The sequence below is a fragment of the Sapajus apella genome, unplaced genomic scaffold, assembly GCF_009761245.1.
Source record: "Sapajus apella isolate SASKATOON/1434 unplaced genomic scaffold, GSC_monkey_1.0 scaffold5, whole genome shotgun sequence".
NCBI lineage: Eukaryota > Metazoa > Chordata > Mammalia > Primates > Cebidae > Sapajus > Sapajus apella.
Genome location: NW_022436945.1, coordinates 38,008,487 through 38,033,208, shown reverse-complemented (window position 1 = coordinate 38,033,208; position 24,722 = coordinate 38,008,487). Strand labels below are relative to the sequence as shown.

Below are 24,722 nucleotides of genomic sequence, written 5' to 3'. Positions count from 1 at the left end.
TGGCGGCCCGCACAACTCAGATGACCCGCCTGCGAAGTGGAGATCTCAGCGGGCGCGCCACCGGGCTGCGGAAAAGGAGTGCAAGGGTGATGCCCACGCCTGGCCCAGGGCGGGGACGCAATACAAGGCTCTCCCGGCTGCAATTGCTGGAGGAAGGGAGTCCTGTGGAAGACACAAAGGAACTAGAACCGACTCGGTGTCGGGACAAGCCTTGACGGTTGACGGGGTCGGGGTGGGGGGGTGTCCGGCAAGAGCTGGGTTTCAGCCTGGGTTGCCCACGACAGCGAAAGCGACTGGCAGGTGGCGGTAGGGTGACTTCTTCAGCTTAAGTGCTTAGCGGGCAGGCGAAGGGGCGGAGCAAGAGAAGAAAACACAAAGGACCGGGAGGAAGCCGGGGAGACCGGTGCGGGCCGCGGGCCGTGGTGCAGTCGCTGGGGAGCGAGGCCTGCTGGGCTCAGCAACGGGGGACGAGGTCTTGGAGGCGACCCGGCCCTCACAGGTGAGCCCCCGCTCCAGGGGTGGTGACGGTGGCCTGGGGGAACGCGGAGCCGCGGGGCAGTCCTTTGAAGGCGGCGCGGCGCAGCAGTGGCCGCCCCTCACTCTCACCGGGTTCGGACCCCGGCGGCCCCGGCGCGGGCTAGGGGTTGGGAGGCTTGGGGTGGCCCCGGCTGCCTCTGGCCGGGGACGGCGGCGGACTCCAGGAGGCTGACCCCCGCCCGGCTCCCCTGACCGCATCAGAAAGTGCGGTGTCCCCAGCCCGTCGTCCAGCCCGGCAGGCCCCCGGTTCCAGGCCATTCTAAGAAGCACTCCCGCTCCCCATGCTGGGGCGCGCTTTCCTACGCATGTCCGCCGGTCAGCACCCCCGGGTCCCTTCCCCATCACTGAAGAAGCAGAGGGTCCCCGGACCACCCTAGGGTGGGGGGTGGGAGCTACATCTGCAGTCAAGACCCTCGGAAGGCTTCCTCTTAGGTGTGGACTGAGGACTAAGTGGGTCCCAGGGGACCTGGCCACCGAAGCTGAGGGGTATCTTTGCTTCTAAATATAAGTGGCCTACTAGCTAAGCAAAGATAATCTAGTTTGGCCTAGTCAGCAAAGACTTCCTGGGAGTGCTCAGGAATTGGAAGGTGTGCACGGCCTGTCTGACAGCCACCCTTTCGTACGCACAGCAGCGTGCTTGGTGCTGAGCGGGGCTTTACCGACCTATCCCTCATCCTCATCCTCGTCTTCATCTCTGCCACAGCCCCTCACCGTTGTGTGCATTATGCCCACTTAACAGAGGAGAAAGCTGAGGCACGGACGGATGAAGTCGTTTGTACCAAAGCACAGGGATCACAGGGGGAAAGAGGATTTGAACCCTGGTTTCTCGGACTCGGCACTTTCCTGTGAAGCGCACCATGCTGTCTCTGTAATCACATCAGGCACCTGTGATGAATCTTGGTGGGAGTATGGGTCCCTTTAGCTCAAATGCTTCAAAGTTTAGTAATTGATGTAGGAAACAGAATTGTGTATAAGAGGTTCATTTTGCAGAAGAAAAGCAGCAGTGGCGGAGTTCAGGGCTGCAGAATGCAGCGGCCACTCGGGGCAGGAAGACGCTCAAAGTCCACCTGGATTACGTCCATCATTGCCAAATCCAAGGTCCACTTTTCTAAGCCATGTGAAGGTGTTGATGATTCACTCCCTCCTTGAGGAATTCCCTCCCCTCTGTATCAGCTATTCCTTCTCAGTCATTTCCTTGTCCTGCTTTTTTTTTTTTTTCAATCTTTCTTCTCTTTTCGATATCCCCTTGGGTTCAATGTTCATATTTCCAAATACTGTTTTTAGACACATTTGTTCAAGTTCCCTGCTCTCTCATATCTATGATGGCAGTTCCCAAATTCATCTCTCTAGCCTACCCCTGTTCTGGAACTCCAGAGCCAAATAGTCAAATATTAACAGCTAATTCTGTTTGCCCCCACAGGCACCCAAATCCAACATTTCCAAACCCATATTTATCCTCTCTGTCAAAGACAGACAGAGCTGAGTTCCAGCCTGGGTTGCCACTAACAGCAAAAGTGACTGCCTGGGGGCTGTAGGATGACTTCGCCAGTTTAAGAGCTGGCGAATTTAGCATATCTATCAAAAATGTTGAATTCCCACCAGGGTCTTTGTTCAGGTCTCTGTAATTCCTTGCCCAGACTAGTGCACCACCTTGCAACCTGGTTCTCCTGTCCCGGAGTCCATCTGCCTTCCACAGATCCTCCTGAAAGCTTAGGAGTCCTAGACCTGACTAGATGGAATGGACCATCCTTCTTTTCCTTCCCTAGCATCCTGTGCATTCCTCAAGGGAACCCTTTTCAAGTTGTATGACTGTTGACTTGTCTGTCACCCTCTGTGGACTATGAATTCCTTCAGCCCTGATCTTGTCTTATCCTTCTTCATACCCCCAGGCTGGCACATAATTAACGCTCAGTGCACAGTGTTATATTTCACTCCATTCTAAATCTGACCTGTCTCCCATTAGTGAAGGAATGTGTGTATGCTGGTGGAAGGGGGCACTAGACATTGAGTTTGCAGATGAGCTAATGACAAAAGGAAAATGAGTTTTCCAAATAACTCCAGTGGATCCTCAGGATGCTTTTAAGCTTGATACAAACATTCAGTCACCGCATAGTGATTCTCTTCTACGGTCCTTAGACACTGGGTCAAGGAGAAAGCAGAGGATAATCAACTGGAAGGAGAGCAAGCACTAAGTCAACATGGCTTCAACGTCTACTCGTGGAAACCAAGATAAAGATCCCCATTTGCCACCACCAAGCAAGCAGGTATACTTTTATCTTTATTGATCGATTCGTTGAGACAGGCTCTCACACTGTCACCCAGACTGGAGTGCAGTGGTGCAATTATGGCTCACTACAGCCTCAAACTGCTGGATTAAGTGATCCTCCTACTTGAGCTTCTCACTTAACTGGGATGACAGGTGCAGGCCACCATGCCTGGCTAACTATTTTTTTGTGGTTAGGCATGAGGTCTCACTATATTGCCCAAGCTGATCTCAAAGTTCTGGCCTCAATTAATCCTCCTATCTAGGCCTATTGAAATGCTGGGATTACAGGCGTGGGCCACCATTCCTGGTCAGGTATAGTTTTAACTGCAGGACCTGCCATCTAAAAATATATATATCATACAGGATTTTTATTAAATTTCATCCTTAACCAGTATCTTATTTTTTTCAGTACGGCACTTTGTTGGATGGGCTTTTGAAAAAAAAGCCGCTTTTCAAAGCCGCTGAAAAGTGTGTTTTCAGCGGCTTTGAAAAGAAGCCTTTTAAAATTTTATTTACAAAATTCTTCCTTTTTACTCTTTCTTCTTTAGAATCCAGGCTTACTAACTCTTAGATGAACTGTCAGTGACTGAAGAGGTTTCTGATAGCAGAGCAAAACTCTTTATAGACTCTAACAGAATGATACATATTGCATTCATTCATTCATTCATTTATAGAGATAGGGGTCCCGTTATATTGCCCCTGCAGGTCTCAAACTCCTGAGCTCAAATGATCCTCCCACCTCAGCCTCCCAAAGTGCTGGGATTACAGGCATGAGTCACCACACCTGGTGACATTTTGCTTATTTTTTTTACATTTTTATTAATATGGATAGTTGCACTAATCCTGTGCTGTTGACAGGTGTTACTGTTCAGGGTGGCAGAGTCTTTAATACTAATTAGCTAGCAGGTTGAGAACTCAAGTGCTAACATGGAAACCATTTTTCAACTTGTTAGGAATGGATACTGTGTATTTCAGGAATATATCAATGAACAAAAGAGAGCCCAGGCACAGTGGCTCATGCCTGTAATCCCAGCGCTTTGGGAGACCGAGGCGGGCAGATCACCTGAAGTTGGGAGTTTAAGACCAGCCTGACCAACCCTATCTTATACAAAATTAGCCAGGTGTGGTGATGCATGCCTGTAATCCCAGCTACTCAGTAGGCTGAGGCAGGAGAATTGCTTGAACCCAGGAGGCAGAGGTTGTGGTGAGCCGAGATCATGCCATTGCACGCCAGCCTAGGCAAGAAGAGCAAAACTCCATCTCTGATGGGTCAATAGTGTTCATATTCAAGCTGAAAATAGGGTATGGAGGCAGTAATGTTTAAGGAGCAAAGTTTAGGCAAGGCAAAGAGACAAATGATAGAAAGTTGCAAGGAGAATTATTTGGATACCTGAGTTGCCTCCGTGAAATGGAGAGTCATCAAACATTCATTGCTATACAGAAAAGGATCACCAGAGCTCCTTTTCTTTTCTTTTCTTTTTTTTTTTTTTTTTTTTTTTTTTGAGATGGAGTCTAGCTCTGTCACCCAGGCTGGAGTGCAGTGGTGCCATCTCTGCTCACTGCAACCTCCACCTCCCAGGTTCAAGCAATTCTCCCACTTCAGTCTCCTGAGTAGCCGGGATTACAGGCACCCGCCACCACACCTGGCTAATTTTTGTATTTTTAGTAGAGACGAGATTTCACCATGTTGGCCAGGCTGGTCTTGAACTCCTGACCTCAAGTGATCTGCCTGCCTCAGCCTTCCAAAGAGATGTAAATCCAAAGGGATTTACAGGCTGACTACAGGACTAGAAGCAACTGTGATAACCAGGGTGTGTGCATTTGTTTATTAAGGGAAGGCAGTCCTTATTTCTGCCCCAGGCACAGCCAAGAGCAAGAGCAAATATTTACCCTGGGCATCTGGAGGCTTGCATGTGCTAAGGAAGGAAGGTAAGTGGAGACTGAGAGCAGCTCCTTCTCCTGCTGCTGTGACTCAGTCTGGGACTTACTGCATCTTTGCCCTATGCCTTGAGGAGTTGCAGAAAGAGAAGAGGGAGGTCGCCACCTTGGGCTGCTTATAGAGCGCCACAGATGCTGGTGCCACTGGGTTTCTCCAACCCATTCATTGGCATCACACTGTAAAGTGCTTGGCCCAGGACCAGGCCCATACAAAGTGCTCAAGAAATGGTGACCATCCTGCACATTGGCATCTACTACACAGAAAGTCTAAAAAAGACAGTGGCTAGATCAGCACAATCAAACTACACTTCAGGAGTTAAGGAGCTGCACTGCAACCAGAAAAACACAGGTTTTTACCCTGGAGATAAATGGCAAAGAACCCACATAAATAATTCACAAAAAAGGAAATACAAGTGTGACTTTTTTTTTTTTTTTTTTTTGAGACGGAGTCTTGTTCTGTTGCCCAGGCTGGAGTGCAATGGTGCAATTTCAGCTCACTGCAACCTCTGCATCCCAGGTTCTAGCAATTCCCTGCCTCAGCCTTCCAAATAGCTGGGACTACAGGTGCACACCACTACACCTGCTATACCTGGCTAATTTTTTATATTGTTTTAGTAGAGACAGGGTTTCACTGTGTTGCCAGGCTGGTCTCAAACTCCTTAGCTCAGGCAATCCACCCACCTCGGCCTCCCAAAGTGCTAGGATTACAGGTGTGAGCCACTGTGCCCAGCCTGTGACTTCTATAGTAAAGAAAAAGTTAAATTAAAAAAAAAAATTAATAAGGCTAGGCATGGTGGCTCCTATCTGTAAACCTGACACTTTGGGAAGTCAAAGTGGGACAATCACTTGAGGCCAGGAGTTCAAGACCAACCTGAGAAACAGTGAGATGCCCCCAGCTCTATATAAAAAAAAAAATTTTTTTAATTAGCCGGGCAAGGTGGTGTGCACTTAAAGTCCCAGCTACTCAGGAGGCTGAAGTGTGAGGATTACTTGAGCCCAGGAGTTCGAGACTGCAGTGAGCTATGATGGCACCACTCTACTCCAGCCTGGGTGACAAAGTGAGACCCTGTCTCTAAAAAAATAAAATAAAATGGTCAAAATGGCAAATATTATATGTATTTTTCCACAAAAAAATTAATGAGCCAATACAAAAAGATTACAACCCAGATCCAATTACAGGAATTGCCTGAAAACCAGAGAGAAGGGAGGTGTAGCTGAAGAATATGTAGAGATACTCAGACACATCCGTTAGCGAAGAAGTAATTCCAAGTGTGACAAAATTCTTTTGGTGAGCCAAAGATTTCTTCATTTCTTGCATTTGAAGCACTCTTCAATGACATCCTTGGTCTGAGACTCCTTGCCATAGTCCTTTTTTGGGGGGACAGAGTCTTGCTCTGTCACCAGGCTGTAGTGTAGTGGCCCAATCTCGGCTCACTGCAACCTCCACCTCCCAGCTTCAAGTGATTCTCCTGCCTCAGCCTCCCGAGTAGCTGTGACTACAGGCGCATGACACCATGCCCAGCTAATTTTTGCATTTTTTTAGTAGAGACGGGGTTTCACCATGCTGGCCCGGCTGGTCTTGATCTCTTGACTTTGTGATGCGCCCGCCCTGGCCTCCCAAAGTGCTGGGATGACAGGCGTGAGCCACTGCGCCTGGTCTCCTTGCCATAGTCCTTAACTACTACACAGCTGCAACCAACCACTTTACTGGGGTTCCTCTCTCTGTCAGTTTTACAGAGGCTTACACATTCCCCTAGTTTCTTGTCATCAACCTTAATTAGGTTGATTTGGTGTTCAGCACAAAAGGCCTCCGCCAACTTCACATGCATAGGCTCCTCACAGTTGGATGCAAGCACACAAAGATGGGCTTGGTGCTTGTCTAAGGCTTTGGCAGCTTCGCGAATTCCACGTGCTAGGCCATCGTGGATGAGGGCCGTCTTTAGCACCTCTTGTAAAGCATTATTAACGTCCATTACACCTCCAGCAGCAATGCCTTCCTCGGCCACGGCGGTGGGTTAAAGGTGAAGCCAAATCTTGAACGCACCCAAGCCTCCGCTTCTACATGGCGGCAGGGAAAGAGCCAAACTCCTTTCTTTAACTTGCTTGGAATCATCTTTACTCACGCCTAGCGGTTACACAGGATACGTAGCCGGGAGGGAGTGTTCCAGCCCTGCGGGTAGGGGTGGAGACTGCACAGCCATTGAGGACAGCGGCCTAGCAACACTCGGTCACAGTAAGAATATACACGCCCTGAGCTTTACTTCTAGGTTCGTGTCTGAAAAATGTTCTCTCGTGGGTCCACAGGAGGAACATGAGGCGGTGGGGACTCGGAGGCATTGTGCAGAATTATACAGCTGTTACAAGCAGCAGACTAGATGGAGACAGCGACATGGATGGATCTTAAAAGCATAGAGCTGAGTTGAGAGGATTTTAAGAATCAAATATATAAAAGTGCTATTTACATTAAAAAGATATATTCATCCAAGATAATGAATATTTCACAAGAATGGATAGAAATAAAAGATCCGGCCGGGTTCGGTGGCTCACGCCTGTAATCCCAGCACTTTGGGAGGCCAAGGCGGGCGGATCACGGGGTCAGGAGTTCAAGACCAGCCTAGCCAACATGATGAAACCCTCTCTCTACTAAAAATATAAAAATTAGCTGGGCATGGTGGCGCATGCCTGTAATCCTAGCTACTCCGGAGGCTGAGCAGGAGAATTGCTTGAACCGGGACCCCAGAGGGGAGGTTGCAGTGAGCTGAGATCGCACCACTGCACTCCAGCCTGGGCTACACAGCAAGACTCCATCTCAAAAAGAAAAAGAGAAGAAAAAAAGAAATAAAAGATCCAATGATGTTATCGAAGAGTACTTCAAATGCAAGAAATGAAGAAATAAATCTTTGGCTCACACACACACAAAAAAAAAAAAAAGAAAGAAAGAAAAAAAAGGAAAAAACCACCCAGAATGGTTGTGATGGGCAGAGGGGAAGGAGTGGAGAATGTGGAAGAGAGTGAGTGATTAAAACATATGTACCAACAAAGCAAAAGGAATGGTAAAAGATGGGAGTTGGTCTAGATGATAGCATATGAACTTGATTTAAAAAAAAAAAAAAAAAAAAACTGAAGGCCAGGTGTGGTTGCTTACGCCTGTAATCCTAGCACTTTGGGAGGCCAGGGAGGGCAGATTGCTTGAGCTTGGGAGCTGGAGGCCAGCCTGGGCAATGTGGCAAAACCCCACGGTCTCTATAATCCTAATTACTAGGGGAGCTGAGGCAGGAGGATCGCTTGAACCAGGGAGGTAGAGGCTACAGTGAGCCACGATCATGTCACTGGACTGCAGCCCAGGTGACAAAGTGATACCCTGACCAAAAAAAAAAAAAACACTGCAGAACACACTATGTACCCACAACAATTAAATTTTTTTAATTTTTAATAAAGTCCAAAAAATACTACAGAACTAATCAAAATAGTTATGTCAACCATGTCAATAGTTACACGAGAAATTATATGCACACCACTTATAAATGTGTTTTTAAAAAGTGTCCAGATTGAAAGTAAACTATGTCGAGTAATAAAAAGCAGTCCACTGATGAGTTCACAGTCTAAAAATGCATACAGAAGTGCATATACATAGGTGCTCTGAGTGTGATGCCCGATGTCTAACGATTATGCTGGGGAAAATCTCTCTCCTTACCCAGGAGACAATGTTCAGCTGGGTGTTAAGACCAGTCAGGAGAAGGGAGTGAACAGCATTCTAGGCAAGTGAACCACATAGAGGCATGGAGGTGGGGAAGGAAATGTGGCCTCAGCAGGGATTCAGCCTCACCACAAATCTGCTGCCTGCACCAGTCAGTGAATCACTCTCACTCTCCAGCTAGGATTCTTCTGTTGCCTAAGTCAATCAGTGTTCCCAGCAGGAAAGCACTCTTGGAAACTGATCACTGCTTTAGGCTGCCTCTGGCACAGAATACACACTGTATAGCAAGTGAAAAGACCTCCCTGTTATCTGATGGAGAAAACAGAAAACAAAGTGTGTGATTTTCGGATGGTCTCAGTTAGCTCACCATATAATTTCCCTTACAGAGCCTGTTGTTTTGTCCAAAATCAAAACTGCACATCCACAGAGCAGAGATCTCAAAGATTATGCGAGAGTGTCAGGAAGAAAGTTTCTGGAAGAGAGGTAATTGCACCTAACGTTGTATTTGTGGCAGCAAACTGCCTAGATATCATATTAGAATTGTGGTAATGACTTACTTTTGAGCAGGGACTTTGCATAACTATCTGAAGAACTTTGATATTTGGGGATGTTTAGAGTTTAAATCCAGGTTCATTCCTTGTTTAGAACAGAGATAATATCTGATTAAGGAGCACTTTACCTCACTTAGCAAAAGGTGATACACAAGTAACTCTTCCCTTCACCAAGAACATGTGACCAAGAATGCATACCAAGGCTGTTATTTATAATTTGTTGACTCCCAAAGAGTGGACCTTCCTAAATTCTACTAGACTCTAAGCTTCATAGAGTTCAGAAATAATGTCAGGTTCATCTGGAACTTCATCCTAGAGCCTAGCACCGTGCCCCATTCATAGAAAATACCTAATCGATATTTGGCAAATGAATGAAAAATGGCTGCGTTCCATTAATACTTCTCTTACACTGTCTCTGAAATAACATTTTCAGCTGAGTCACTTCCTCTTTCTGAGCCTGCCTCACACAAGACAAGGGTATGAATTCAGGCTGTGCATTAAGGTCTCTTCCAATTAAAAAAATGTGTGATTCAGCTTTGGAAAATAGCATAGTAGAGCCTGTAGATATAGTCTCAATATTTTGCAACATGGCTGATGTGTGGATAATTTATACTTTGAAATACTCATTTTGATTTCTTAAGTCATTCAAATTTAGTATCACTTGTTTTAGAAATAACACTCTCAGGTCAAGTACAGTGGCTTATGCCTGTAATCCCAGCACTTTGAGAGGCTGAGGTGGGTGGATCATGAGATCAGGAGTTCAAGACCAGCCTGGCTAACATGGTGAAACCCCATCTCTACTAAAAATACAAAAATTAACCAGGCGTGGTGGTAGGTGCCTGTAATCCCAGCTACTTGGGAGTCTGAAGCACGAGAATTGCTTGAAACCAGGAGGCAGAAGTTGTAGTGAGCCAAGATCGCGCCACTGCACTCCAGCCTGGGCAACAAAGCAAGACTCCACCTCAAAAAAAAAAAAAAAAAAAAAAAAAAAAAAACAAAGAAAGAAAGAAAGAAAGAACACCCTCTAGAAGTTGATGTTTATTATACATTATAGGATTACTGATTGTGCTTCCAGAAATTCATTCCAAAAATTTAATTGGGCCCTAGTAGATTAACACTTCAGTATGACCTATTTGCCCACTATGGGGTAGCTATGCGTGGAAAAATTCGTTGCTATTTGATTTGTCTTGGTTGAACTGGAAAGAGCTACATGTTTATCACTACTCTCTTCTTTTGAAAGAAGTCATCTGACACATTTTGGTGGACAGAACTAGAAACTGCTTTTCCCAGACTAAATTTCCTGTTTTAAAATTGTAGCTAAACATTACACATGTTTAACATGAATATAGTCATCTTGTAATCTTTAATTTGGATCATTGGGCAAATCCAAATTGTAAGAGAAAATGTCATTAAAAAGAAAAAGAAAGGCAGGGAACTGTCCTAGACTAAAGCAGATAGGAGAGTATATGTAACATATAATCCCTGAATTTCTGAATTGGAAAAAAACCCACAGCTATTGGCTGACAGCTATTGGGCCAATTGGAGAGATTTGGATAACAATTGTGTATAAGTTAATATATTTTTTCTTGAGTATGAGTGTTCAATTTTGACCATGCTAATGGCGGTGTAACTACGTGCAGAAGCATTCTTGTTATTAGAAGACACCTGCTGAAGTATTTAGTTATAAAGAGTCATAATGTTTGCAAATTTCACATGGCTCAGAAAAAACGGAAAAATTTAAAAATGATAAAGCAAATTTGGAAAAATGTTCACAATTAATGAATCCAGATGAAGAGTATGTAGGAATTTATTGTATTGCTTTTTAACATTTATGTAGGATTGAAAATTTCAAAATATACACATAGCTAAAAGCAGCTCCCAAATTCAACAGGTAAATATACTTATATCCTAAGATGCCTTTATTATATGTAATGCTTAGAATCTGGTGCATGTTGGCATTCATTACAAGCGGATGTCAGAGATGAAGTAGCACAGGGTTCAAATTAATGCTGTGCCTCAGGGTGAGTGACTGGGGAAGATTCCAAGAAAATTCTCCACGCTGCACTGAATAAATATTTGTTAGTAAAATAACAAACGAATAACATTTCACTGACAAAGAAGGTAAGAGAAAAAGCTCAGAGTAATTCTCTGTAACTTCTAGGTGAGGTGCCAATTTTTAAAATACCAATATTAAAGGACGTTTTTGCCTTACAGCTCTGCCTTTTTCTCTTGTAAGCATGCTTGTCACCCAGGGACTAGTCTACCAAGGTAAGATTCAACATTTGTTAAATAATCTAATTTCAGAGAGCCCACTTTTCTGTGACCCTCCTGGCAGCTTTGTGGCCCCTGGCACTTATTTTTTCGTGAAGGATTTATTTATGCAGACTTCTTCCTATTTAGCCTAAGTCCCCATCTCTCCAGAAAGCATACTAATCTCCGGAATTAGTGAATATATTGGGTTACCTGGCAAAAGGAAATCAAAGTTGTAGATGGAATGAAGGTTGTTAATCACCTGACCTTAAAATAGGGAGAGTATCCTGGGTGATCCAGGTGGGCCTGGTGTAATTGAAAGGGTCCTTAAAAGTGAGAGACGGGATCTGAAGGTGGAATCAGAGAGGTGGCAGTCTGAGGACTCAGCTCAACATTGTTGGACTTGAAGATGGAGGAAGGGGCCATGAGCGAAGGATGGTGGGCAGCTTCAAGAAGCTAGAAAGTCACACCCTCCAGCCTCCAGATTGGAAGGCAGTCCATTTAAGGAATGCAGTTAAAACCTTGGTTTTCATCTGGTGAGGCCCATTTTGGATTTCTGACCTCAAGAACTATAAGATAATAAATTTGCTTTGTTTACACAAAATAGAATCAATCCTGCACCTTTCTCTGTGCCGGAGTGCTGTGTCTTTCAGGGCGTCTGTATATGGTGAGACAGATGGTTCCCTGTACAAATAAGGATGCTCCAGGGAGGGGGTGGGGAGCTGAAATCCACCCCAACCTGTGTCTACCACGCCATTTCTTTTGGCAAGAGACTGCATCTGCCTGAGGTGGGCACTCTGTCTCCTCCATAGAAGATTCTGTAAGGACCAGCAGCTCCTTGTACCTCCCCGCACAACCTCTCCCTGCCTCTTAGTGTTTTCCTGTTTTCCTCTCTATTCTTTTCTTATCTCCTCCCTGTCTCCACCTGACTAGAGAACCCAGAGACTTTGCCTAGTTCCCCAGGTGACAAGAACGCACCTTATCCTGTTTAAGCCCATTTTATCTAACACTGCTGATTGCCAGGATTTTGTTTTATTTTTTATTTGTTTTAAATGACACGAGGTCTTGCTATGTTGCCCAAGCTGGTTTCAAACTCTGAGGCTCAAGTGATCCTCCTCCTTTAACCTCCTTGAGTAGCTAGGATTATAGGTACACACCACCATGCCTGGCTTCTGATTATCAGGATTTTATGGGGGTCTTGGGGTTTTGTTTTGTGGGGTTTTTGTTTACTTATTCATTTTTGAGACAGGGTCTCACTCTGTCATCCAGTGCAGTGATACAATAGTGGCTACCTGAAGTCTCAACCTCCGAGGCTCAAGTGATGCTCCCACCTGAGTTTTCCAAGTAGCTGGGTCTATAGACACATGCCACCACACCCAGATAATTTTTTAAAAAATTTCTGCAGAGACAGTGTCTCACTATATTGCCCAGGCTGGTCTTGAACTCCTGAGCTCAAGTGATCCTCCCGCCTCAGCCTCCCAAAGTGCTGGAATTACATGGGTAAGCCGCCACACCCAGACTTGATTACCGGGATCTTAAAAGGAACATTTGTGCTCAATAACTATGAAGGAAGAAATCCTCATTCTTTTCTGGGTCTTAAAAACCACACGAAGTATCTAGGAGAATCCCACTTTGACCAATACCATTCTTGTTCATAAAGGTCATGTATTAAATATGATTTTATTTTTATAACTTGAAGATAGCTTTTTGTAGAAGTAACAAGCATTTTTAGATCATTTTTTACACAAATAAAAATATGGGAGCTGGGACATATATGGAGATTATGGGGGTTTTTTGGGGTGTTTTTTGAGATGGAGTCTTGCTCTGTTGCTCAGGCTGGAGTGCAGTGGCCTGATTTTGGCTCACTGCAACTTCCACCAGCTGGTTCAAGCAATTCTCTTGCCATAACCTCCCTAGTAGCTGGAATTGCAGGCATGCACTACCACATCTGGCTAATTTTTGTGTTTTTAGTAGAGACGGAGTTTCACCATATTGGCCAGGCTGGTCTCATGCTCCTGACCTCAAGCGATCTGGCCACTTTAGCCTCCCAAAGTGCTGGGATTACAGGCATGAGCCACTGCACCCAGCCAGAATTATGTTTTATAAGTATTAAACAACTTCAATTCTACTGCTTGTGGTGTGAATGTCCCCTTCAAAACTCAGGTTGAAATTTAACTACTATTGTAACAGTATTAAGAGATGGGGCCTTTAAGAGGTTAAGCTATGAGGGCTCCATCCTCATAAATTGATTAATACTATCATCATGGGAGTATTTCCTGATAAAAAGGATGTATTCAGCCTCTTGCTGTCTGTTTCCTGCACTTCCTTGCCATGGGATAACCCTGACTAGATGCCGGCTCTCTGCTCTTGGACTTCCCAGCCTCCAGAACTGTGAGCCAAGTGAACTTCTGTTTTTTATAAATTATCCAGCCTGTGGTAGTCTGCTATAGCAGCAGAAAACAGACCAAGACATCTACCATCTTTTGCATCTATGCTAATATATTTTTTCGGGGCTTGGTATCAGTTTTCTACAACTTCTCTAACAAATTACCACAAACACAGCAGCTTAGAACAACATGAATGTATCATCCTACAGTTTTTGGAAGTCAGAATTCTGAAATGGGTCTCACAGGGCCAAAATCAAGGCATCGGTCCAGCTGTGTTCCTTCTGAAGGCTCTTGGGCTTACTTTTCCTTTCCAGCTTCTAGACCCACCCATATTTCTTAACCGATGGCCCCTTCCTATGACCGTAAAGTCCACAACATTGAGCCAAGTTCTTCTCTTGCTGCCATCTCTCTGTTCCATCACCAGTTTCCTCTTCCACACTGAAGGATCACATTGGACCCACCCGGATCCTCTCTCTAAAGTTATCTGATTAGCAACATTAGTTCCATTTTCCACCTAATCCCCATTTTGTGACATAATATATCACCTTTTCCAGGAATTCGGACTTGGGTATCTCTAGAAGGCCATTGTTCTAACTACCATGAGTTGTACTGTTTGCATTGTAAAATAGTGATATGTGAATGTGCACATGGAAACTTTCTATGTTGAGTTGTTTAAAAGGGAAAGAGGATGACTAATGTCTTTGAACACTGTTGTTAGCCCTACCTTTGCTTGATGTCTTTGAATCAGTCTTGAATTTTCTGTTTCATATTATTTTTCTACACATTAAAGCTGATATTTGTAATTTACCTAAAATGACTATCTGGGAGTTAAAGTCAACTGAGAATTGAATCATAGCTCTTTTAAGATCATCTTTTTAAAGTCAGAGTATGTATACATTTAAGAAATTTTATATCTTAAATTTTGGAAGTTTCTTTATACTTTAAGAATAACATAATTTATAACTTATAACTTAGATAAGTTATAAAATGAAATAATACTGTATTTCTGTATTACTCCTTAGGTTATTTGGCAGCTAATCCTAGATTTGGATCATTGCCCAAAGTTGCCTGTAAGTCACAGAAATGAAAAGGCAAGCCAGGCGTGGTGGCTCACATCTGTAATCTCAGCTCTTTGGGAGGCTGAGGCGGGTGGGTTGCTTGAGTCCAGGAGTTCAAGACCAGCCTGGACAACATGGTGAAACCTTGTATCTATTTTTAAAAATAATAATAAATAAAAATTTTAAAAGCAGATTCATTTTGGGAGCGGGGGGAAAGACATTACTAGCAACTGGAGATGTGAATTTCCAGCCTAAGTAAACTGCCTGTATTGTCTTTTTGAAAAATCAGCCTCTATTTTCTGCCACTCTGCATTTCTTAATTCATTCAACACTTTCTGATATACGGCTTAGCAGTAGAGACTTCTCCTTAGACCATCCTTAAAGCACGGACTAAGAGGGACTGGCAGGATATACAATGAGATTATCAATAGCAGAGTCTCTGAATGATACATCCTTTAGGGATTTTTATTTTCTTCTTTTGGCCTGGCCACTCTTCTCAAAATATTTTCTACAATACATATAAAAAAGGAGTAATTTTTAAGAATTGAGGGATTTCTAATAATAGATTTACTACAAACTTGGGGTTTCATCTTCTTCCACCTGTATCAATAGATCTTTTATGTATAAAAGGGACACATTCCAGTTGAGAGTCTGAAACTGCATTTATTCCCAGCAGGAGAAAGAGGTTCGAGATCTCTTCCATAGGAGGGTCCCTCTCCCTCTGACCTCTCTCCTATAGGCAAGATGGACTGAAGCTCTCCACTACTCCAAGGCCATAAGGAAGATTAGGGGTGTTTCTACCCAGTGATTGGGAGGCTGTATATAGCCACAACCCAGACCCCACCTTCCCCTGCCCCGGTGATCTCAACCATTTGCTTGACAGGTGGGCCCTCTTCTGGCTGGCTGTCTCCAGGACAGCACTGTGGCTTGCTCTGTCCTGGCCCTTCTACCACCAGTTCAAAGCTCAGATCAGGAAGTCTCCAGTTCCCAATCCTGCTCATTTTAAATAGAGACTTCATTCTCAGAGTCTTCATTCATTGATTTAGCATGGTCCTTTTAATTTTAAAATTGCTAGCATTAACTTTTAAAGCTCTAGAAGATAACTAATGGAGAGGATTCTCAACCTTTAAATGATCTCTCCCAACCTGCTTTTACAGTTGCTGGTCTCTTGGGATTTGGCCTTGGAAAGGTGTCATACATAGGAGCATGCCAGAGTAAATTCCATTTTTTTGAAGATCAACTTCGTGGGGCTGGCTTTGGTCCACAGCATAACAGGTTTGTAATCTGTTTGATTGAGGGATTGTAATGTAATTACAAAAATTAAATGAAAGATTACTCACTATAATATTAAACACAATTTTTAAAATTCATATGTTAAAAAAGTTTTAACTCCCAGGTTTAAAGTTGTTGCTGCCCAACTTCAATAATAACTTTGTTATTACACTTACTTACCTATTTCATTTGTTCAATAAATATTTAATGGGTGCCTACTGTGTTCAAAGCATTGTGCAAGTTTCTAAAGAATTTCCCGGCCAGGTGTTGTGGCTTACACCTGTAATCCCAGCACTTTGGGAGGCCAAGGCAGGTCGATCACCTGAGGTCAGGAGTTCGAGGTCAGCCTTGCAAACATGGTGAAACGCCATCTCCACTAAAAATACAAAAAGAAGCCTGGCATGGTGGCACATGCCTGCCATCCCAGCTACTAGCGGGGCTGAGGCAGGAGGATCGCCTGAACCTGGGAGGCAGACGTTGCAGTAAGCTGAGATCATGCCACTGCACTCCAGCCTGGGCAACAGAGTGAGACTCCATCTCAAAAAAAAACAAACAAAAAAGGAATTCCTCAATGAGCAGATATGGCTTTCACCATCACAGAGTCACACAAAACTTTAACAGTTTCTAGGCCGGGTGCAGTGGCTCACGCCTGTAATCCCAGCACTTTGGGAGGCCAAGGCAGGTGGATCATCTGAGATCGCGAGTTCCAGATCAGCCTGACCAACATGGAGAAACCCCATCTCTACTAAAAAAATACAAAATTAGCTGGGCATGGTGGTGCATGCCTGTAATCCCAGCTACTTGGGAGGCTGAGGCAGGAGAATTGCTTGAACCCAGGAGGCAGAGGTTGTGGTGAGCTGAGATTGCGCCGTTGCGCTCCAGCCTAGGCAAAAAGAATGAAACCCATATCAAAAAACAAACAACAAAAACAAAAAAACTTAATCGTTTCCTTTACTGCAGGGCTCCTCGGAGCTGCTACTATGTTAATACTGTATATATCATGATTTTCTAGAGGGGAAATAGGCAGTACGACTTTGGAGTTAATGGCATCACCTCTGCTGTTACAGTACTTAGGTTGAAAACCAGTTCTACTACTTACTAAGCTGTGTGACCCTGCAAGTTTCTTAAGCTCTCTGATCTTCAGTTTTTTTTATGTGTACAAAATGGTAATCAGGATAGTTTTTATGAGATGTAAAGAATAGAAATGATTATTCATGACTCTCAGTAAGTGCTCAGTAAACATTAGCTATTTCTACTAGTTCTACCATAGTAGTTACAAGAGTAGTGTTGGGGACACATTTCTCTAAAGACCCCTTGCTGGTCACAGTGGGTTCTATCTAAAAAGCAGCACAATATGGTGAAAACAAACTGGACTAGAAGTCAAAACACCCAAGGTCCTTTTCTAATTATGTGACTGGAAAGCCATGTTCCCTAGTCCTGGAGTGATAGATGGAACCTTCAATACTGTCTCTTTTTGATGAGCTGCATGAGACCCAGAGAGCTTCAGAGACCTTCTGAAGGTGACATCATTAGTGGGTGGAAAAGGGTCTCTCACCTCAGATCATCTGTTTTCCAAACCCTTACTTTTCCCATTACAGGAGCAAGGCCACCAGTTCATCATTAATTCCGTATTTACAGAGAACACCAACTATAGTTCATCCTCACAAAGTTATGTTTTAGAGTCAGCTTGCTGGGGAGGAATTGGTCACATGATTCTGGTCTGTGTGGGAAAGTAGGAAAAAGTAGCATAAGTAAAGGAGAGAATTTTGTTGACTGCTTCCTCTTCAATTTCAGGAGTGTCTTTTGCAATTAACCAACTTTGGATTTCAGAGTAATTATAAACACAGGACTGAAATCTACATTTTTCAGACAATGTCCATTGTGACAGGAGGTAATTGAAGTAACTAGTTTCAAGGGCTCCTTTAAGCTCTGCTTTCTGTAGTTTCATTTGCCTTCCCGCTGCCAGCCACAGAAGCCCTACTCTGGACTTGCATTTGTAGCTGGTAACCAATTGCTGTGCGCTGTGTGAAGGGCCATTACCAGCACATTTGAAAGGCAATAATGCACAAAGCTACTTGATTTTCTAGTTAAGGGAAAGTAGAGTGGGGAACTTGACTAAGTTGAGGTAGAGGAGAGAGTTAAGGAATAGGCATTAAGGAGGACTGCTTGGAGGAGGTGATGATGCTTGACTTGAATCTTAGTAGATTCAAGTAGTAGGAATTATAGCAGAAGGTATGACAAGAGGAGATATAGCAGGAGCTATGGCTACAGTAGGAGCTATAGCAGGGTTGAAGAAGGGGATTCCAGTCCTGGAGTAGTATGTAGAGAGGGGAAATTTTCATTATTAAAGGGAATCATAAATACATCCTATGGCCGGAGCATAAAGACCTATTGGGAAAGGCAGATAACAAGCTGGAAGTCCGGGCACCTAGAGGTCAGCTCCTGGAGGAATTTATGCCATGCTTAAGGATTTTTTTCATTCTCAAAGCAATGAGGGGAAATAAGTGAGAGAAAGGGGTTCCTCATCCACGTTCAGGGTTTTACAATAGCAGTTTGTGGCCTTGCTACCTTTCAAGTAATCCTTCCCACCCAAGCCAGATTGAATGAGTTTTCTATCATTCAAAACACATCCTATCACTGCCCTGTATAAATAAAGTTGTCCTGTTGGAAAGTCCTCATAGTAGTAGATGTTCAGTAAATGTTTGTTGAATTTGTAAGATTATAAAACTTTAATGCAAGGAGGGACTTGAGGACATCTATTCCGTATTCAAATGTTACTATTAGTCTAGAACGAAGCTGTGCATTTTCCCTGGTGTCCTAAGGGAATACCAAGGGAGAGTTAGGCAAAGTATAAGCCAGAAATTCTGGAAGTATCATCATTTTTTTAATTTAAAAAATTATGTGTGTATATATGTGCACATGTGTGTCTGTTCATACTTAACTCTATAGGCATATAGTCCAATCCTGGATCAATGCACTGTATATTTATAATTTTACGCTATTGTTAGAAATTACTCAAATTAAAAAAGAATTAATATGTTCAACCTCTGCTGGACCCTGACCACAAATACAACCATCTGTTTCAATATAAAGCTCATTATTTGCTTTTAGGGGTGTGAAATTCTGGGGTCATAAATCAAGCAACAACTCCTATTATTTCTGGAAAAACAAGCCTAGTGAACTTCAGCATAAACTATATCTCTAATGTTGTGTTGAGGCCAGGTGCAGTGGTTCATGCCTATAGTCTCAGATACTCGAGAGGGTTGGGTGGGAGGATCCCTTGATCCCAGCGGTTCGAGACCAGCCTGGGAAACAACAGTCTTTTTTTAAAAAGACTTTTTAAATTAATAATAATAATAAAGCTAGAGCTTCCAGTGTCAAAGTACAAACCACTGTCTATTTTTGCTTCTCTTCTAGGCACTGCCTGCTTACCTGCGAGGAATGCAAAATAAAGCATGGATTAAGTGAGAAGGGAGACTCTCAGCCTTCAGCTTCCTAAACTCTGTGTCTCTGACTTTCAAAGTTTTTTAAACCTCTGAATTTGAACACATTTAAAATTTCAAGTGTACTTTAAAATAAAATACTTCTAATGGAACAAAAACCTTGTGTCTCTCACTCACTGAAACATATTCGGTAGAAGCTCTCAGGTAAACTGAGCATTACATGTTTTTCTGCTCTTTAAGATCATGTTGGGGCTGGGCACGGTGGCTCACACCTATAATCCCAGCACTTTAGGAGGCTGAGGCAGGCAGATTATTTGAGGTCAGGAGTTTGTGACCAGCTTGGCCAACATGGTGAAACCCTGTCTCTACTAAAAATATAAAAATTAGCCGGGCGTGATGGTGCACGCCTGTAATTCCACCTACTGAGAGGAAGGCTGAGGCAGGAGAATTGCTTGAACCTGGGAGGTGGAAGTTGCAGTGAGCAGAGATTGTGCCACTGCACTCCTGCCTGGGTGGCAGAGCTAGACTCCGTCTCAAAAAAAAAAAAAAAAGAACATTTTAGGAATCCTCCCACACGCACACAAATGACATTTCACCTCCCCTGTTTACAGCTAAAAGAGAAAATTAAGTCATCACAGATTTAACCTCTATCCTTTCTTTTACTTCGCTTTTTTTTTTTTTTTTTTTTTTTTTTCCAGTTTTACGTTCTCTGGTAGGGCACAGGAGTGAATGTTGAAGAAGTTAGGAAGTCATGATTGCAAGAAAATTAATGTGTATGGAGATAGAAACAGGCCAAGAATGTGTCTTTCACATATGAGAAGTGCTTCCTAAAATGTAGGGCAACATTTTTAACTTAGTGACAAGTGTTTTATTGGAAAGGGTTACAATATGAATCAACTGTTCTTTTGGTGCCCTGGGTGGCCTTACGGTTCAACAGTATGGTGGAGTTTTAGAAATAAACATCATTGTCTTTTTTTTTTGAGACAGGGTCTTGCTGTGTCGCCCAGACTGGAGTGCAGAGGCATGATCATTAACTCACTGCAGGTCAAGCCACCCTCCCACCTCAGCCTCCCAAGTAGCTGGGACTGCAGGTGTGTGCCACCATGCCTGGCTACTTTTGTAGTGTTTGTAGAGACAGGATTTTGCCATGTTTCCCAGACTGGTATTGAACTCCTGAGCTCAAGCAATCCGCCCACCTCTGCCTCCTGAAGTGCTGGAATTACAGGTGTGAGCCACTGTGCCTGGCCTCATTGTCTTTAGGTTACCTGCTTAACCCATGCTTGTGGTCAGCCCTCAAGAATGGGGTTCTTTTATATACTACTAGTGGCCTGAAACAAGAAACACAACTTCGCAAACTGTCTCTCATTTCTACCAAGGAACAGCTTATTTATGGGAGAATCACTGGAATAATTAATACATGGAATGATAAACAGAATTTTAGGGAGTTCAGAGGCAGCCAATGCAACTCCAAGGGTTGGACTCTTATTCTCCTGTCAGACTTGTTGCATGAAAACAACAAAAATCCGGCCGGGCCTGGTGGCTTATGCCTGTAATCCCAGCACTTTGGGAGGCCAAGGAGGACAGATCACTGGGAGACCAGGAGTTTGAGACCAGCCTGGCCAACATAGTGAAACTCTGTCTCTACTAAAAATACAAAAATTAGTCAGGCATGGTGGCATGTGCCTGTAATGCCAGCTACTGGGAAGGCTGAGGCATAAGAATCTCTTGAACTGGAGAGTCGGAGGTTGCAGTGAGCTGAAATCATGCCACTGCATTCCACTGTGGGTGACAGAGTGAGACTCTGTCTCAAAAAAAATAAATAAATAAATAAGAAAGAAAAAAACCCAGAAATCCTTCCATGTGGGAACCTTTGTTTTATATATGACAGATTGTGTGAGCCCGACACAAAAACTGCTCTTACATCTTTGCAGCTTCTCAGGAGAATGCTTTATATATGTATCACCATTTATATCAATATATAGGTCAGGCACAGTGGCTCACGCCTGTAATCTCAGCACTTTGGGAGACTGAGGTAGGCGGATCACTTGAGGTCAGGAGTTTGAGAGCAGCCTGGCCAACATGGTGATACCCTGCCTCTACTAAAAATACAAAAATTAGCAGGGTGTGGTAGCGTGTGCTGGTAGTCCCAGCTACTCAGGAGGCTGGCAGGAGAATCACTTGAACCGGGGAGGTGGAGGTTGCAGTGAGCAAGATCATGCCACTGTACTCCAGCCTGGGCAACAGAGTAAGACTCTGTCTCAAAAAAATAAAAAATAAAAAAATACATATATGGTGTGTGTATGTACATGTTTGGGTTTTACTTAATACATTCTTGAAACTTGTATCATGGGAGTTAAAACGGAAACTTCATTAAAAGTTAATCATTTACATGAAATATTTGATTTTAAACATCAAATTATTCAGAAGTTTTAATTTTTATGTGCACATTAAGTGTAAGCCTCTTTTTATATTATGGATCCTATTTTTTCCCTCAATAAAGTTTTATTTCTATAAATCAGAATGCAAAGCCAATATCCTACCATCTTAAATGCAAGTTTAACTCTTGGCTCTGATAACTAGTAGTTAGTGACTCTTTGTGATCTCAGCTATTGGCAAAAATTTAGAATTGGGTTCATCTATTTCCTGCTTCCCAGAAAATTATTTCCCAGGGATCAGAACATTTCACATTGCTTAGCACAGCAAGTCAATGTAAAAAATCTGTCCCAAGGTACTGGGGAAAGATACATTTATTCTTGTTGAAAGGAGCATTGTTTTAACTGCTGACATCTTCATAGTTCTTCTCAATCAAATTGGGTTTATTGCTTGGGCTTTCTACTTTTCCTACGTAGAAAAGTTATTCACTAAAACAGTTTATTATGGCGATCTATCTTAGTGTGAAAGAAAATCAATAAGGAAAAAACCGGAAGTTCATCCAAGAAGCTTTGATTATGCTGCTGCCTATCTTTTTTTTTTTTTTTTTTTTAGATAGAATCTACCTCTGTCACCCAGGCTGGAGGGCAGTGGCACAATCTCAACTCATTGCAACCTCCACTTCCCAGGTTTAAGTGATTCTCCTGCCTTAGCCTCCTCAGTAGCTGAGATTACAGGCATGCATCACCAGGGCCAGCTAATTTTTTGGCATTTTTAGTGGAGACAGGGTTTCACCACGTTGGCCAGGCTGGTCTCGAACTCCTGACCTCAAGTGATCTGTTCACCTCGGCCTCCCAAAGTGATAGGATTACAAGCGTGAGCCACCACATCGAGCTGCCTTTCTATTGTACATATTAGAAAGCTCGTACTTAGGGCAGAATGTCTGTTTCTTGTGTTAAAAGAACAGCACCTGCCTTTTGGCATTTCACCATTACCAACACTCATCACCACGCTGGTCACAAGCTTATGAAAGCAGTACCTTCATAATAAAAAACCATAACAAAAACCTTGGAAAAGAACAGCAAGATAAAATTGTAGATAAACTCATGTGAAAGAACTGATGAGACTACATGGTAGTACAAGTTGGATGTCTAATCAATTTTATTGGCAAACTTTCCCTAGGATGATATGAACTGACATTCTACAGTGAAGAAAATGAAAATCATTCCATTATTTTGAATTTGATGAATGGAATTTAAAATATAACAGTAGTTTCTCCATGGATGCACCTGTACGAGGAGACAAACTTGATATCTGAGATTAAAAAACCTTGTCTAACACATTTGAAGTTCCTCTAGATAACCTAATGAAACATTTTTACCAGAGGATAATGACACTAATGAAAATAAGGAAGATCCTTCCTTAACCAGAAAACATCAAAATGATTTCTTTAATTCCATGCATCCCCATGGTACTCCAGTGATGCCTAGAAGTGTGTTTCTTTCTTGGCTTACATACAAGTCACTGACTAGAAAGGATGCTTTCAAGACATTTTTAGTTTCAAAGGCATTAACCAGACATTCCACCATTAACTAAGGTGATCATTTGTTATAAATTTTGCCTCAGTTTGTGTGGTCCTGGAGTTGAAAGTTTATAACTCTAAACTGTATTCTCATGAAATGTGTTTTACAATTTAAAAAATAGTGGAATAATCCTTTTTTGTTTCTCATATCAAAATAGATCAGGTTTCCAGAAAGACTCATATAGATATTATACTGTATATTATTACATACATAAACAATATATGCAGCATATAATATACTGTATATAATGCCTATTATATATTTTAAAATTCTCATTTAAACAAAAGTATTATCTTCCTTTGCTGTCAGAATAGATGGTTCATCTGATTTAACATGAAAGTAATAAAAATGTATCTTGAATGATTTGATTAGGTAATGAAATGTAATGCAAATGTCATATAGGCAATTTTCTTGATATTCAAACAATGCAACCTGTTAATCAACAGAAAACCTCTCCATTTTGGAACTCTGCTCCAAAATTGCAACTATAAAATTCAGTTTTGTAGACACCTGGAGTTGACAGAGATCTCAGTGATTAACTCAGAGCCTGCAAAGAACAGGACCAGACGGACAATGTCATCAGTGGAGCTGAGCTAGTGGTATGTTAAACAAAGGTGTGTTCTTCACTGCCATACACAAAAATAGATGGGCCCACTGTTACCATATCTTCCACTTTTTCAACATTCAATGCAAGCAAACGTACGCTTTTATGTGAAATCTCCCAGTTTTAAAATATTCACATTCTTTCATATATTTAAATATTGAGCACTCATTCTGTATCAGGAACTGTCCTAGGTCCTAGGAATATAGCAGTGACTATAACCAGCAAAATCTTATTCTCCTGGAGCTTATATTCTCATCATCATCTCTTGGCTTGGGATCCAATCCAACCCCCACAGCACTCACTGTGGAAGTGCCCCCTGCACTGTCCTGGGAGGCGAGATTTCAGGACCTACATATGTACTTCCAAGGGAAGGACGACTACCACTCCACAATGTAACCAGTACACGGCCCAGCTTAAAGTCTTCAGAAAGCTGTACAGGGAGCCCAAGTTTGCTTCCCTCCTGTTCTAGACTGAAAAGTCCTCCAAGACAGAAAATGTACTCATTTTATCTTATCTCTGAATCCTCAAGCAGTATACCTGCAGATACGGGCATTTCATAAATGCTTGTCAGCTTAAATCTGCAATTTGCCTGTGGCTACAAAATACAATTCTCATTCCTCTTTCACAAAATAGCCTTGAAATATTGGAAAGCTTGCTTCCTGGAATTTGGCTAAAGGGCCCTAGTTTTATTCACCATTGGAGTGGGTTTCCAGCCCAGTCACAACCTGGTCTTGGGGCAGCTTTTGGTTTGTGGTGTCCTCATACA

The 24,722-nt window shown here is 42.9% G+C and overlaps 1 protein-coding gene and 1 long non-coding RNA gene across 3 annotated transcripts; one reads left to right on the top strand and one right to left on the bottom strand.

Annotated features, from left to right (window-relative positions):
* The first annotated feature begins 242 nt into the window (after window positions 1-242).
* OCIAD2 (OCIA domain containing 2) lies at window positions 243-19,557 on the top strand. Of its 2 annotated transcripts, XM_032274148.1 has the most exons (7): window positions 340-499; window positions 2,674-2,801; window positions 8,825-8,921; window positions 11,204-11,257; window positions 14,649-14,696; window positions 15,842-15,959; window positions 19,374-19,557. In XM_032274148.1, exons 2-7 carry the CDS (start codon window positions 2,736-2,738, stop codon window positions 19,453-19,455), a joined length of 465 nt encoding a protein of 154 aa, XP_032130039.1. In that variant the 5' UTR covers window positions 340-499; window positions 2,674-2,735; the 3' UTR covers window positions 19,456-19,557. The 2 variants fall into 2 exon arrangements, with proteins under 2 accessions (XP_032130040.1, XP_032130039.1); XM_032274149.1 differs by lacking the exon at window positions 8,825-8,921 and having other exon boundaries at window positions 243-499.
* Window positions 13,900-15,932, bottom strand: LOC116548708. Its single transcript, XR_004267517.1, has 3 exons — window positions 15,840-15,932; window positions 14,626-14,694; window positions 13,900-14,482 (listed from the first exon to the last, which is right to left on the bottom strand). It is a non-coding gene; the product is annotated as an uncharacterized LOC116548708 (long non-coding RNA).
* Window positions 19,558-24,722: the final 5,165 nt, after the last annotated feature.